At 38.3% G+C, this 14601-nt stretch overlaps 1 protein-coding gene across 2 annotated transcripts in view; it reads right to left on the bottom strand.

Annotated features, from left to right (window-relative positions):
- The window catches only part of TINAG (tubulointerstitial nephritis antigen), a 94368-nt gene extending 90471 nt beyond the window's left edge, over positions 1–3897 (bottom strand). Inside the window, exon 1 of one of the 2 annotated variants that reach the window (XM_029243051.1) lies at positions 3397–3897. In XM_029243051.1, coding sequence (XP_029098884.1) covers positions 3397–3751 — 355 coding nt within the window. In that variant the 5' untranslated portion in view covers positions 3752–3897. The remainder of the gene's footprint in view (positions 1–3396) is intronic. The other variant, XM_029243052.1, reaches the window with a different exon arrangement.
- Between the last annotated feature and the right edge of the window lie 10704 nt (positions 3898–14601).

Genomic DNA, 14601 nt, shown 5'->3' with positions numbered 1-14601 from the left:
ACTAGAGTAGCAGTATAATGAGTATCAGAAAGGGGCTTTCACTGGCAAAATTAGTGGCTTATTAATCAGCATAATGGGTATAAGTAATCAGCTCTTATCGGTTAAATTAACAGCAATAAGTTGATGTAGATTAGATTAGCTAAAACACTTAAAAATCACATCCCACTCTCATACTCCACAGTTTTTATGTATCTCTTAAGGTCAAAAGCCTTCACTCTTAGACCTGGTGCCCTAGGATTGATCTTTACAAGGTCCTGTGTCCAGCCACTGGGTAGGAGGATTTATCACAACCTGACACCCTCTGTAATATTATCACATGGGAAAACTCCAGTAAATTTTTCAAGCAAGGTAGATGTGGGAACATCTAACAGGATGGGGACCTGAGACTTCATGGAGCTTACAGAGGTTTATGGATTAGTGTATATCTCCTTACCAGTATATATGTTTGCAACAGTATGCACGGCAGAATTTGGACTGTGATTTATCTTCATTGTAATGTGGTTAAGGAGGTCATGAAGGGATAAATAATCCTCATTCAATTCAAATGTGTCAGTGGTTTACATCCATTTTTTACCAATGTGAACATAAGAGTTGTGTGTAATCAAATTAGCTTAGGTCTGTTCACAGCACATGGTCCACTAGACTCTTTTCTTAAGATCTGCCACACCAAGAGATTCTGTCTGGAAAAACCACTCTGGTTCTGTCTCAAACTCTATCACTTGTTTTCTGTATCTGACATTTGAAATCCTCCAATGACTGGAAGTAACCAGCAGAGATGGGACAAAACCCAGAAGGAAGATGTTTACTCACGTGTCCAAACCAATTTACACAAAAGGTACATATCTATTTATTTATTTTTTGACATATTTTTAAACCTTAAGATAATATACATAGTTTTAAGTCCCAGGTTGAAAAAGAAATGCAGTATAAGAGACTAGACAATAACATGTAACTAGATACTTGAAAAATATTTAATAAATTAGTGAATGAACTAGACAATACCATGTAAGTAGATAACTGAAAAATATTTAATAAATCAGTGAATAACTGAAAAATATTTAACAAGTCAGTGATGCTTTACTAGCATCTCAGAGGAAAGTCTCTTTATATGGCAAAAAAAATAGTATAAATAGTATATCATTTTCTATTTATTTTAGTTAATTTTGTACAATTTTTAAATATTGTGTAGTGCTATTTTCTTTTAACCAGCTACTTTCATAAGGAAGGTAAAACAAAAGAAAAAAATCACCTTCATGAGTGCAAATATAGTTTACTGTGAACATTTGCTACTAAATAAACTGATGAATTGCTTCCCTCCATCATGAATGGAATAAAAACTATGCTGGGAACATAAGTTCTACCTAAAACATGACCCTAAATTAAAGTCTTAGCAAAATCCTAGGTTTCAAGCAAAAATGGACATTGAAGAAGCAGCAATTTCTTTTCCAAATGGGTTACATGATTCAAATAAGAAAAGCTCAAATACGTTTTATCACATCAAAAGCACCACAGCTGATCCATAATACTTATCCTCAACTTCCAGGAAGCTGACCCTATTCGTACTTAACATCTCTCAATGAGTTCTCATAACAGGATAAAATCCTAAACTCTTGATGTGGCCTATAAATCCTGGCAAAATCTGACCTCTACTCGCCTCTCAAACCTCATCTTATGTCACCCCCAACCCTCCACTGATCATGACTCTCCGGAAGTGGTGGCCTCCATCCAATTCCTAGGCAACACCAAGCTCCTGGCTCCCAGATCCCTTTCTGTTGGCCCTTCTTCAGGTCACCTCACTCCTCACTCCTCAAGTCTCCCACCCAAGCTAAAGTTATGCATTATTTTACATGTTAATGTTATATTCTGGCATACTTTCTCACCGCACCCTAAGCGTTTCCTTCGGAGAATTTAACACAATTTGCGATTGTACAGTGAATTTGTTAAATATCTTATAACCCCCACATGTAACTTGACTGTCACTTCCATGAGGTTAATGTCTTGTCTTTTTTCTTCCCCATGGTTGCCCCCAGCAAAAGCACAATGACTGGCCTGGTGGAGGTAGTCAATGAATATTTTTTTGATGAATGGCTAGGTCTGCCATTTCTAAGAGACTTTCTGCCACTTTTTAGGGTGAAATAAATGTTTGCTGAACTGTTTACTGGTAAAGACAAAGGCCTGGCATTATTTTTTTTTATTGAAATTAGTTGATTTACAATGTTGTGTTAATTTCTGCTGTACAGCAAAGTGATTCAGTTATACATATATATATTCTTCTTCATATTCTTTTCCATATGGTTTATCACAGAACATTGAATATAATTCCCTGTACTATACAGTAGGACCTTGTTTATCCATCCTATACCTAAAAGCTTATAATACGTGTGCATTTTAAGGAGTACTTCCTCAATTTTACAAACAAGATGACATTACTGAGAATGAAGGCAACAGTCAGCATCTGGATCTTGCTGGAAGGATACCAAATCCTAGCTTATCCTACATTGTCTTCTAATTGTAATCCCCACTCACCATCACCCATTTAAAGTCATGTGACATAGCTCCGAGGAAACCTGCACTTCTGCCTGTATAAGTGGAGCAATAGAATTTTATTTTGTGCTTTTGGCAAATTTTGGATATATCGATTGCTCAGATTCTATAGCCATTTTACAATAATTAGACCAATACAGGAAATACCACCATTCTCCTTATGAATTATTAGTATTTATTTGCTCAGTCTTAGACTTTTAAAACTACCTTATATGGAGCACTCTTTTGTTTTTAATAGTTTAAAACCCCAGATTGGCAAAATGAAACAAAACAAAAACACACATCGTGACTGTATTTGGTATTACTTAGGCAGAGAGGTTGGCCAACTTTATTTTGCCTTTGCGCTGGTTTAAATGACATTGCTATAACATAGGTTCTAATGCTAAGAGGTCCAATAGTCTCATGAAATAGTAAGTAAACTGTTACATAAATCTGCAGAGGATCAGGCTTGTGAATCTAAGAGGTTACACTCAAAAAAGCGTGAGCGATATTTTTCTTGTCAATACATTTTGCAAAAAAAAGAAATAAAGAATTTTAAGTAACTTTCATATAAGTTGAGTGAGTATTCAGAACAGAATCTAGACCAGCCTTCGTGGCTGTCACAGCAGAACTTTCCTGAAGGCTCTAGTCTGATGTGTGTACCCAGCATCTAAACCAAAGCACGTTAGCAATCCTGAGAAATTTATTCTGGTGATCGAAATATTCATTTTTCATTTCAACTTAAAAAAGGAAGGGAGGAAGGAAGGGAGGGAGGGAGGGAGGGAGGGAAGAAAGAGAAAGAGAAAGAAAAAGAAAGTTGGACAGATCTTGTTATGAACCAGAATAATGCTTGAACACATTCCCAAAGCCTACCTTCTGGATACCAAGGCTTTGTGTGAGGAGGCCATTCCTTCTTTTCACGGCAAAATGACTTGTAATCAGGACAGCAATCAGAATTCTCCCTTTCACAGAATTTATCACAGTAACACAGTGCATTTGTCTCATAGAACTGAGTCACACAGGCATCATCTCTGTCTTCACAACAACCAAAACTTCTACAGTATTGCCCTTTGAAAATGGCTCTTTTGAATCGAGTACCTTCCAAAATGGTGTGATTCCTAGTGAAATTAGCTCCTCGGTCCACTTCTCTTTGAGATAAATACTGTCTCTCCATCCAAATTTCTGTGGTGAGATAAGAAAGGATTAAAATCTTATATCCAGTCCACATTCTCCAGAGGTCAGGTGTGGCTCCCACTTGCTATTATATTCAATACCCTTGGCCTTGGGGCTTCTCCTTAGAGCCTGAATTCTAATCATCAAGACAACTCAGCCTGAATCCTGAAACTGATCCTTTACTTGAACTGAGTGTATTTCTTGTAGTTAAACATTAATCAAGAATTTCAATGTTTGCTCAAGATAAGGTAAGTGTTAGAAATAGACCATTGTCATTCCTCCAACGTTTAAATTTTATATTTAATATAATGAGAAAAAATGTCCATCGCCATGAAAATAAATACCTAAAACTCTTAGGTATAGATGATATATTGAATATTGCTTGCTTCCAAAATAATCTAGATTCTTAAATCAAAAACCTCTCTGGAATACACATGGCCCAAATTATGGCTGTAATAACTACTGGCAAAGTGTAGGGAATTCAAAAGTCAAAAACAATTTTTCATCACCTACTTGCACTGCAACTAAAATCCAGTCTCTCCTGAGGTTGTCTGCTAGGATCTGTCATAACAATAACACATGCCCAGTCACACACTGGCTTGATTTTTCCATGTGTACCCCAGTCACCTACCAGAAGCATTTTGATTTCAAGGCTTAGTGGAGCCTAATTCAGCTAGAAATTCCCTGATGGTGACTTTAGTTTTCTCTACCTGAATCTCTACTTGACATCAATGCAGGAATCTGCAGTATCTGAAAAGCAGCTTATAGTCAAGAAAAGTCAATCCTGTGTGCTAAAGAGCTTGGGCGGGGGGTGCGGGTAGGGGGCAGTTGTGAAGGAAACTCAAATGTCAAGATGTCTTTCGTGTTTCTGTAAAGCTGTGCAGTTTGCTATACCGTATTTATTCATTAACTATAATAACTCCCTTTGGGTTGTGGATAAATAACCAGCAGACGATGATTCAGCAAGAGTGGCCAGGTTGCCTAGAGGAAAGGACTTCTCTTGATGATCAGAAAACCTGGACTCTTGTCCCTGAGCTTACTGCTGAATTGGCTTTATGATCTTGGGCTCACAATTTTCTTCTCTGGTCCTCAGTTATTTTCCTATAAAATGAGTGCCTTCCTCTCCAAGGTTAATCCATATTGCCAACCATTCGAACTTGTTCCCCGACTTTGCTCTGTAAATTATTTGACTCACACTTCTAGTTTCATTGTTTCCCTTTCTTCTGGCACCTTCCTCTCAGGCTATAAACCAGTGCAGGTCTCTTTATCTTTTGTCGTTTTACTTTTACATCATCATGGTGTCAATTTCCATAATCCCACTGTCTCTCCAATCCCCAAACTGCTGGCTCCACTTCCTTGCCACCAGCTGAGTCACTAAACTACTGCAAAATACTGTCTCCAGTCCCACCGACCATCGCTACCATCGATTCCCATTGACCCGTGTCCATCTTGATCACACCTGAACCCTTTGCAGCATTTAACCCTGTGTAGTGAACTAGTCAAGAACAGGAGCCAAAGAGTTAGACTAATGAAGTTCAAATCCTAGTTCCAACACTGGCCAGCAGCACGTCTTTGAGAAAGTGGCTTAGTCTCTTTATACTTCAATTTCATCATCTGAAACATGTAGCTAACAATATTTATTATCGCATCAGGTAGGTGGGAAGCTTAGATGAGATAATACATAAAGTACTTAGCACATCATCCATGCTCAATAGATGTCAGTTATCATCCAAAAGTACACTCTCCAACTAAAAACTCTTTCCTCCTTTAAATCCGATGCTTTCATGCTCTCCTGCTTCACGTCACATTTCTCATAAAGCTCCCGATTTATCTGCTTACTCTTGGACTCACTTCCTTCTCTTCTCTGTGGTCATTTAAAGTGTTCTCATCAATATCCTCAATCCTTTCCCTCCCTGGTCCTCACATATCATCTTTCCTCAAAACACCCAGCATTGAATCAACCTAAAAGCCATAGGTTACAAGACTCTGTATGAGGTGGACCTCCAAACCTGGTATCTCTCTGGCCTCAATTTAAACCATTTTACCCCTCAATCTTATTGGTCTGGTCATCACAATAACCTTGCCCTTCCTCACCATGCCAGGCACACTCCTATCTTAGGACCCTTGCACTTGCTGTTCCTTCCACCTGAACCATGCTTCCCTGATATACACATGGCTCAATCTCTCATCTCTTTCGAGCCCTTTTTCAAGTGACACCTTCTCAGAGAGACCTTGCCTACATTTCCTACCTAAAATGACACCACATCTCCAGTCCCAGCTCACTCTATCCCCATTCTCTGTGCCTATTACTGATATATTAACATTATATTCATCAATCTTATTTATTTTCTGTATTTCCTCTCCAGAAAGCTCTACAAAATCATAGAATTGTGTCTGTGTATAATTTGTCTGTTGACCATTTTATCTTCATCACTTAGTTCCTGACACATATTAGGCACTCAAAAAGCATTTATTCAATAAATATATGAATCCTACAATTTGCATTTTCTACCCCTGTACTATGTCTACTGTTGGAGATGATCCACCAGCTTGTAGAATTGCTACCACAACAAATTTTTTGACTTTGGTCTCAGCTAAGCTCTTAAGTGCTTCTCATATTTCTTTAACTTGTTCCCTTTGGAGCCATTACAAACCTTGATTTCCTAACGTCCTAGAGAATGTCACTTTTAGGGAAGACATTCTCTCAGAGGTTACCAAGAAAACAAAGACAGCAAATGTTAATCCCATGCCTTCCTGTCATCAAACTCATAAACCAATCTACATTTGCAGCCATCCTCCCCATCTTCCTTCCAGACTCAGAAGATGAGGTGTCATCCTGTTCCCGGGGAATTCTTCCATCTATGATTTTTAGTCTTCCACCATTTCTCTTAGTCCTTCACTTATCACTTGGTTCATATACATCTTCAACCCTTTTCTCATCCAATGACTTCAGCCCCTGGGTAGGATTCAGCAGATACTGTTGACACTCTGTCCATATTCCCATCATCTGTACCATTTTAGGAAAAGCTGGCTGAAATTGCATCCCTATGAGTTAGTGACCAGAGCTCCCTCCTTCCCCAGCCCCACTGCATAACAATCCAGAAGTGCTAAGAATTAACACCCTCCCTGTAACCCAGAAGAAGCCCTTTAAATAATGCATGGAAGGGTTGATGTATAAGTACCCCACTCTCCTTATTCTTTGATGGGTTATGTCTGATACCCACATACACATAACTCTCACCCTGAGGTAAGGTTGGGAGCCCCACAGTCAGAAGGGATTGACAGTGGTGCCCTAACTTATTTGTTTATAGCACATGGTTGAATATTACAGTTTAAGTGTATCTACTGATTATACTATCTCACTTCAATCATTTCACTGTCTCAAAATTTACGAAAGCTTTCAAATATCCCTGCAAAGAAACTTCACATTGAAAGTGACATATTTGACACAAGTTCTACTACTAATATATTCCTTTAGACTAGTAGTTTTTAATAGGGGATGACTTTGCCTCCCAAGAGAAGTTTAACAATGTCTGGAGACTGCTTTGATTGTCTGGACCACAAGCATCTGGTGGATGGAGGCTAGGGAAGCTGCAGAGCTTCCTAGAATGCACAGGACAGAACACACAACAGAGAATTATCTGGCCAAAATTGTCCATAATGACACTGGCAACTAACGCTGATTGACACATTACAAACATTTTAAAACAACTAACAAGAAATCAGAAAAACATAAAATGCTCGTATTTACTTGCAATTTGGATTTACATGAAGGTTGATCAGATGAATCTCCAATAAATGATTCTTCAACATAATAATCAATAACTGTAATACAGTGGGTGGATTTTCAAAAACTGGAGGTGTAACATATGCATAACTAGAAAGGTTAGAGTCCACCATGCCACACTCTCTTTCAACATGACCATTCTCCTTGGATGAGCTTCATTTCCAATGAGAAGAAAGTGCTGCATTTCCTCTTTTTGTGATTTTTACTACCTTCATTACACAGGAACAATGGAGGAAATCAGCACCTTTGGATGTTTCCTAGGAAAGAATGAAGGCAATCAAATAAGTTGTCTTAACACTAGATCTTAGCTAGATGCTACGAAAAAGGACTGGACACTGGAGATTTTAGTCACATTTGTCCAATTGTCCCCTCTTATCCACAGTTTCCCTTTCCGTGGTTTCAGTTCCCCACAGTCAATCATGGTCTGACAAAATTAAATGGAAAATTCCAGAAATAAACAATTCATAAGTTTTAAATTGTGCACTGTTCTGAGTAGCGTAATGAAATCTTACACCGACTAGCTCCATCCCACCCGGTATATGAATCATCACTCCTTCTGGTGTGCCCAGGTTGTATGTGCTACCCACCTATTCATCCCATAGTGGCCATCTCTGTTATCAGATCGACTGTTGGGATATCCCAGTTCTTGTGTTCCAGGAACCCTTATCTTACTTATAATGGCCCCAAAGCACAAGAGTAGTGATACTGGCAATTCAGATATTCTCTTACTGTGCCTAATTTATAAATTGAACTTTACCATAGGTACGTATGTATAGGAAAAAACATAGTATTATACATACAGGTGGGTACTATCCAAGGTTTCAGGCATTCACTGGGGCTTTTAGAATGTATGCCCTGTGGTTAAGAGGGTAGTACCATAATTGGAAGTTTTTAGATATATTTAAATAGGCAAAAATGGGGAGAGAGGGAGAGAAAGAGAGAAAACTCAAATTTTAGAGTAAAGAGTTTCAATGAGACATAAAGAAAACTTTTGCCTACAAGGTGTAGTTGTCTTTGGATTAGGTTGCTAAGAGGGACTGGAAGATTTTCCACATTGTAATTACAATATATGTCTGTATATGTACATATATATGTCTATTTAATACACAATACACGTTGTGTGTTAGAGAGTGCACATAATCTCTTTGCATCTTGCAGTAGTCCATGATGGTAGAATTTATAATTATTATCCCTATTTTCATTTTTACAAATGAAGAACTAAGACTCAAGTGACTATGCAAGTACACAGCCAATGATGAAGCTGTTGACCCCAAGATCAGGGCACACATTCCTGCCCCATCCAGCCTTTCTGTTTAAGTATTCACCTGGTCATCTTGACTAAACCCTGCCCTTAGCCCATGACATGGATAATCTATCCAGATTCTTTCCAACCCAGTGAGTCCTGAGGTGGAGAGAATATGAGAGGGGTAGAGATCTAGCAAAGGATCATGGGGTTTTTCACTGACTGGTTCTACATTGTAAAAACACTCAAGTGAAACCCTAATCCTCTGTGGAAGTTTATCAGTTAATGCAGACTTGGTCTCTAATTATACATTACTGAGAAAATTGAAAAAAAATAAATTAGTAGATCCATGAAATGGAAAAGAGAATCTTACAATAGCTCCCTAACAAGTAATAGTTCAGGATGCTGGGCCCAGGTCTAGGCATGTAGCAATCTGTCTCAAAATCTTCTCACCTCTCACAGTAATTAAACAGATACTTTGGGTCTACTTTCCCCTTGTCTTTTACTTTTTTTGAAATAGCAATGTCAACATCTTTTTCCATTAAATTTTTTTTTTCCAACATAGAATTGCACGTACAGCTATTTATGTAGCATGCATTTGCAGATTAAGAGAGCCTAGTGGGAATATTTGATTTAGACCAATAGGCACCAAAGCAAACCTCTAATGGGTCAAGAGAATGCATCCAGTTTGGGCCTGGAAGGAAAAGAGACCCTGACCAAGGCCACATTTTACCTCCCACCTGGTCTCGACTCTGGTTCAAAGACCTCCTACAGAGATTATGATGCCCATTCTTTTTTTTGTTTTGTTTTGTTTTTGTTTTTGTTTTGCGGTACGCGGGCCTCTCACTGTTGTGGCCTCTCCCGTTGCGGAGCACAGGCTCCGGACGTGCAGGCTCAGCGGCCATGGCTCACGGGCCCAGTCGCTCTGTGGCATGTGGGATCTTCCCGGACTGGGGCACGAACCCGTGTTCCCTGCATCGGCAGGCAGACTCTCAACCACTGCGCCATCAGGGAAGCCCGTATGCTGCCCATTCTTTGCCTTGATGTAAATAGGGGAGGAGCCTATGAAATCTCATAATGATAAGACCCAAAAAGAAAGAAAAAAAAATCAAAGAAAATGAAAGAAAATTCAGGAAGGGAAAGGAGATCATAAAAGACTACAACAGAGAAAAAGCTAACAGAAAAAAAGTTATTAGAGGAAAAGGTGTGCATATGAGTGAGAACAAAATTTTCTTTCACATCAAAATTCTAATTTCAATATACTTAAACAGGAAACAATAGGGGATGCAAACAGTTATCCTCTAGAGCTAATAAAAATTTTTTAAATTAATGCTTTATTTCACATGAGGCAGTTGAAAATAGGAAATAAGCCTGCCATCTAATTCTCTTAGCATGCTTTTAGCAGAACAACACTTTGAGAAAAGGCAGTTTTAGTCACTCATTATTTTATTCAATAAAATATATATATATATATATAAAACTTCAAATGTAATCCAGGCACTACTATATTTGGGGGATGCACAGATTAATAAAACCTAATCCTAATCCTTACAGAGCAACCCAGTATAACCAGGGAAGCCAGCTTGTAAAAACATCTTTGCAAGGAGGCTTGATAATTGTTATTACAGAGACCGTCAGAGGGTTTAATAAGAGCACAAAGGATGCAGTGGCCAACCCTTCCTGGTGGAATTAGGAAGGATGATACTAAGGAAATGACATTTCATTTGAGGCTTAAAGTAAGTAAGTAGGATATTTGTCATGTAAAGTAGATATAATTCTAGACTGAGAAACAGAACATAACACAGGACACATTTGAAAAATTAGTAGAGGCCAGATACTTTTGGATCTTGGATGACAAGGACACACCAAGTACAGACTTCACTTTAAAAATAAGAAGGAATATTAGTCAGTTGTTTTCCCTCACCCCCAAAATTTTTAAGTAACAGCATACATTTTCCTTTAGGGATCTACTCTTCCTCCAAGCCATGGAGTCTTGGTGAAGGTGACCATCATAGGTCTTCATCTCACCACTTCTGGAGATCTCATGTGACATAAACTGAGCCCGTCACTCTCTCCTGAGAACTGAATCTTGAGTGGAGTGACTGGTTTGAGGTATTCAGATACTGACACCCCCACAACTGGCCAGGAGGTACTGACCAAGATCCTCGGTCAGTCATCTTTTCTTTAATTTCTGTGAATACCAATATCCTTCAAAAAATTCTTTTGGGGAGACCTTCAATTAACCATAGTCAGTATCTGTCATTTTTAACTAATGAATCCTTGGGACAGGAAGTTATTCCAAATTCATAACAAGACAAGGATATGGTCAGGATGGCATTTTTTGATAGATCATCATGCTAGCAAAACAGAGGATGGATCAGATAAGGGTGAGACTGGAGACTGGGAAACTATTGCAGGAGTCTCAGCAAGGATGATGAGAACTTGGCCTTGAAAAGTGGCTCTGAAATAGAGTAAAATAAGAGAGATATGAAGCAGGTAATACTTGTAAAATGTTTCACTGAATGTGGAGATAAAGGAATAGGGGTCACCCAGGGTGAGTTCCAGGGTTCTTGCACTTATGACTAGATAGTAGCAGTAGCTACAGAAGAAGAAGTTTGGGGTAAAAGTTAGCTCAGTTTGGAATCTATTTTGATTTTCTGGCGGCTTCTCCAGATGGGGATGTCTAATGAGAAATTGACTTCCATCTTTGCTAGAGTGTAGATTTGCAAGTCATCAACATATAGTAAGAGCCATGAACATGAATGGCAGTGCCCATGGTCAGCCAGGGCTAAGGCAGGACTCTGGAAGGAAGCTATTTGAATAGTCTAAATGTGTTTGTAAATGTGTTTGCAAGGAATTTTATTTTAGAATCTCATGGGCTATACTGAAAGATTTTTTTATAAATTTTTTCATAAACTATATGAAAATTCCAAATATTCCTCAGATATTTGTTTTATGAGAGACATCATGATATATCAGAATGATTCTTAGCTTTGGATTCAAGTCAAAAGTAGATTGAAATTCCTTACCAGCCATGTGACATGAGTCAAGTTATTTTATCTTCTTGGTTAACTCACGTATCAAAATAGGAAGCATAATACCAATCTTATAAAGTTGTTTTGAGGATTAAATAAAATAATCTATGAGAAAGTACTGGAAACATGCAGAAGCTCCTTTCCTTGCAAAGGATTAGTTCACAAAATGCTGATCTTAAGCCAATGTATTTAAAATCCAAAGGGACTCCACTGTTTCAGCTTGTGGTCTTAATTCATTCTAAAATGACTTAAAATTAAACCTAATGTTATCTTCTTTGTTGATTTGTATTTATTTAGAAATCTTTTTCAAAACCTAATTGTTTCATCTATATGAAAATGTGTGAATAAGGCCAGCCACTTTTTCAATGATCTCTGCACAAGTGATAGGGGCATTCCTAGAATATGGCAATAGCATTTACTGCCTCATCACTACTTTTAATTTGCAAAATGTGAAAAAGCTTTGAGCCTGTGGAATCTCCACTAACTAGCTTGAGGCAATCATCCTAAATGTACAATTCCAGTACACCTAATGTTTAAAAGCCCTTTCAATTACAAACCCATCACCTCCCTCTGAACTCCTAACCCAGTGGTTTGCACACCGGCTGTAGAATAGAATCACCGAGGAAGTAAAAATTATGAAAAATAAAAGTAAACCAGTCTCCAGGTCTTATCCCAAGAAATGATGATCTCATTGGTACAGTATGAAATATGGTAAAACTCAAAAACAGCTGCTGGAACCACACACTCAAAAGCTGTTTCATTTTTTCAATCACTTTTTTTCATCTCTTGTCTATTAATTTCAATGTTACAGACCCAGGGCCTTCCTTCAAGTATTTCATGATTTGTGATATGTCCTCTGGATTCATTGAAAAATGAGTCATTCCATATACTTGTGCAATACTCATCATTTTCTTTATCACTTTTAATTTAAAAAAATTATCTCTGGGCTTCCCTGGTGGTGCAGTGGTTGAGAGTCCGCCTGCCAATGCAGGAGACGCAGGTTCGTGCCCCGGTCTGGGAAGATCCCACATGCCGCGGAGCGGCTGGGCCCGTGAGCCATGGCCACTGAGCCTGCGCGTCCGGAGCCTGTGCTCTGCAATGGGAGAGGCCACAACAGTGAGAGGCCCGTGTACAGCCAAAAAAAAAAAAAATTATTTCTACTTTCCATCCCATCATGTCTTTTTCATTTTGGCACTTATTTTGCACTTATCTACCAGAATGGGGTTTATCATGATGATAAATTATCTCAAAACTAACACGTGAGTGGCAGATTTCCTGTCTATGACTCAAGAAACACAATGACCAAAAATGACCTAACATTACTACTAACCCCATCTATTGGTGATGGGTGCTTTTAATTGCAGCGTAATTTCATTCACAGAGTGAGAGTCCATGAATTGAAAATTTATAAGTGGAAACGTTTCTGTGAAATAATGCCATTTTCAGCAACATGGATATAACTAGAGATGATCATACTAACTAAAGTAAGTCAGAAAGAGAAAGAAGAATACTATATATATCACTTATATGTGGAATCTAAAATATGACACAAATGAACCTATCTATGAAACAGAAACAGACTCAGACATAGAGAACAGATTTGTCATTGCCAAGGGGGTTGGGGGAGGGATGGAGTGGGAGGCTAGGGTTAGCAGATGTAAGCTTTTAGATATAGAATGAATAAACAACAAGTTCCTACTGTATAGCACTGGGAACTATATTCAATATCCTGTGATAACTATAATGGAAAAGAATATAAAAAATGAATGTATATATATGTATAACTGAATCACTTTGCTGTGCAGCAGAAATTAACACAACACTGTAAATCAACTAGACTTCAACTTAAAAAAAAAGAAAAGCTTCTGTACCAGATATATAATAGTCACTCAATATATATTAGTTTCTTCTCTAGATTATGCCCTTGCTCCACCCCTCCCTTTCCTATCATTCACCTTTCGATAAAAATATGCATTAAGCAGACCTTAAATTGTCTAACCTTAAATTCTAAACTCTTGTGGGCTATTAATATTCGGCAACCTATTTCTTCATTTTTTAGAATAGAAGGGAATTTGTATTCATAAGTGGGGGTCCTGAGGGCATTCACTTCCCAATTACTCACAGAGACAGTGGTAACAACCCATTAGAAAATGATGATGTTCAATCAGACCAGAATGAGGCAAATGAGATAAAACACTGTATGAGATGGTTGTATGTGAGTTGAGGGAAGGATGACGGTTCCAGACAAGGATAGGGCTCCCTGTTTCTCCCCATAAATAGGCACCTTTTTGTGTGTTTTACAGGCATCGTATGTTGTGGGTCCTTCCCTCCCCAGCGTGAGGCAGGAACCACAGCTGATTGGAAAACCTGAGTCATTTTGAGCAGTTGCTCTAGTGAAAACCAGGAGAGAGAAAGGGAAGTGTTTCCATTATCACAAACAAAAGGGAGATTGGAGATGAAGGACTAAAATATTTCAAAGCTCCAAGAACAAAAAAAAAAAAAGGAAAAAAAAGAAAGAAAGAAACAGGAACACATCTCTTCCACAATACAGAGGGATATAAATAACACACTTGAAATGATCTCGTTCAAAGCAGTGTGTTCAAGAAAAGAAAGTGTTGTGTTTGGAATTAAAGAGGACCAAACTTGGGTTTCGACTTTAGCCCTCAAATTTTGGTGTATTTTTTTTAGACGTCACTTAATACTTCTGTGAATCAGTTTCTAAGTGAAATGACAATAAATAGACCAGTTCAGCATATTTTTCTCCCATGCAGGCTGTTCTCTGTGAAGGACATCAACAGTAAAGACCATGAGCCAAGCTGAACCTTCTTCCATGTTTCTGC

The sequence above is a fragment of the Monodon monoceros genome, unplaced genomic scaffold (assembly GCF_005190385.1).
Source record: "Monodon monoceros isolate NGI ecotype Baffin Bay Population unplaced genomic scaffold, NGI_Narwhal_1 Super_Scaffold_3, whole genome shotgun sequence".
Lineage (NCBI taxonomy): Eukaryota > Metazoa > Chordata > Mammalia > Artiodactyla > Monodontidae > Monodon > Monodon monoceros.
This window is presented reverse-complemented; position numbering and strand designations above follow the sequence as displayed.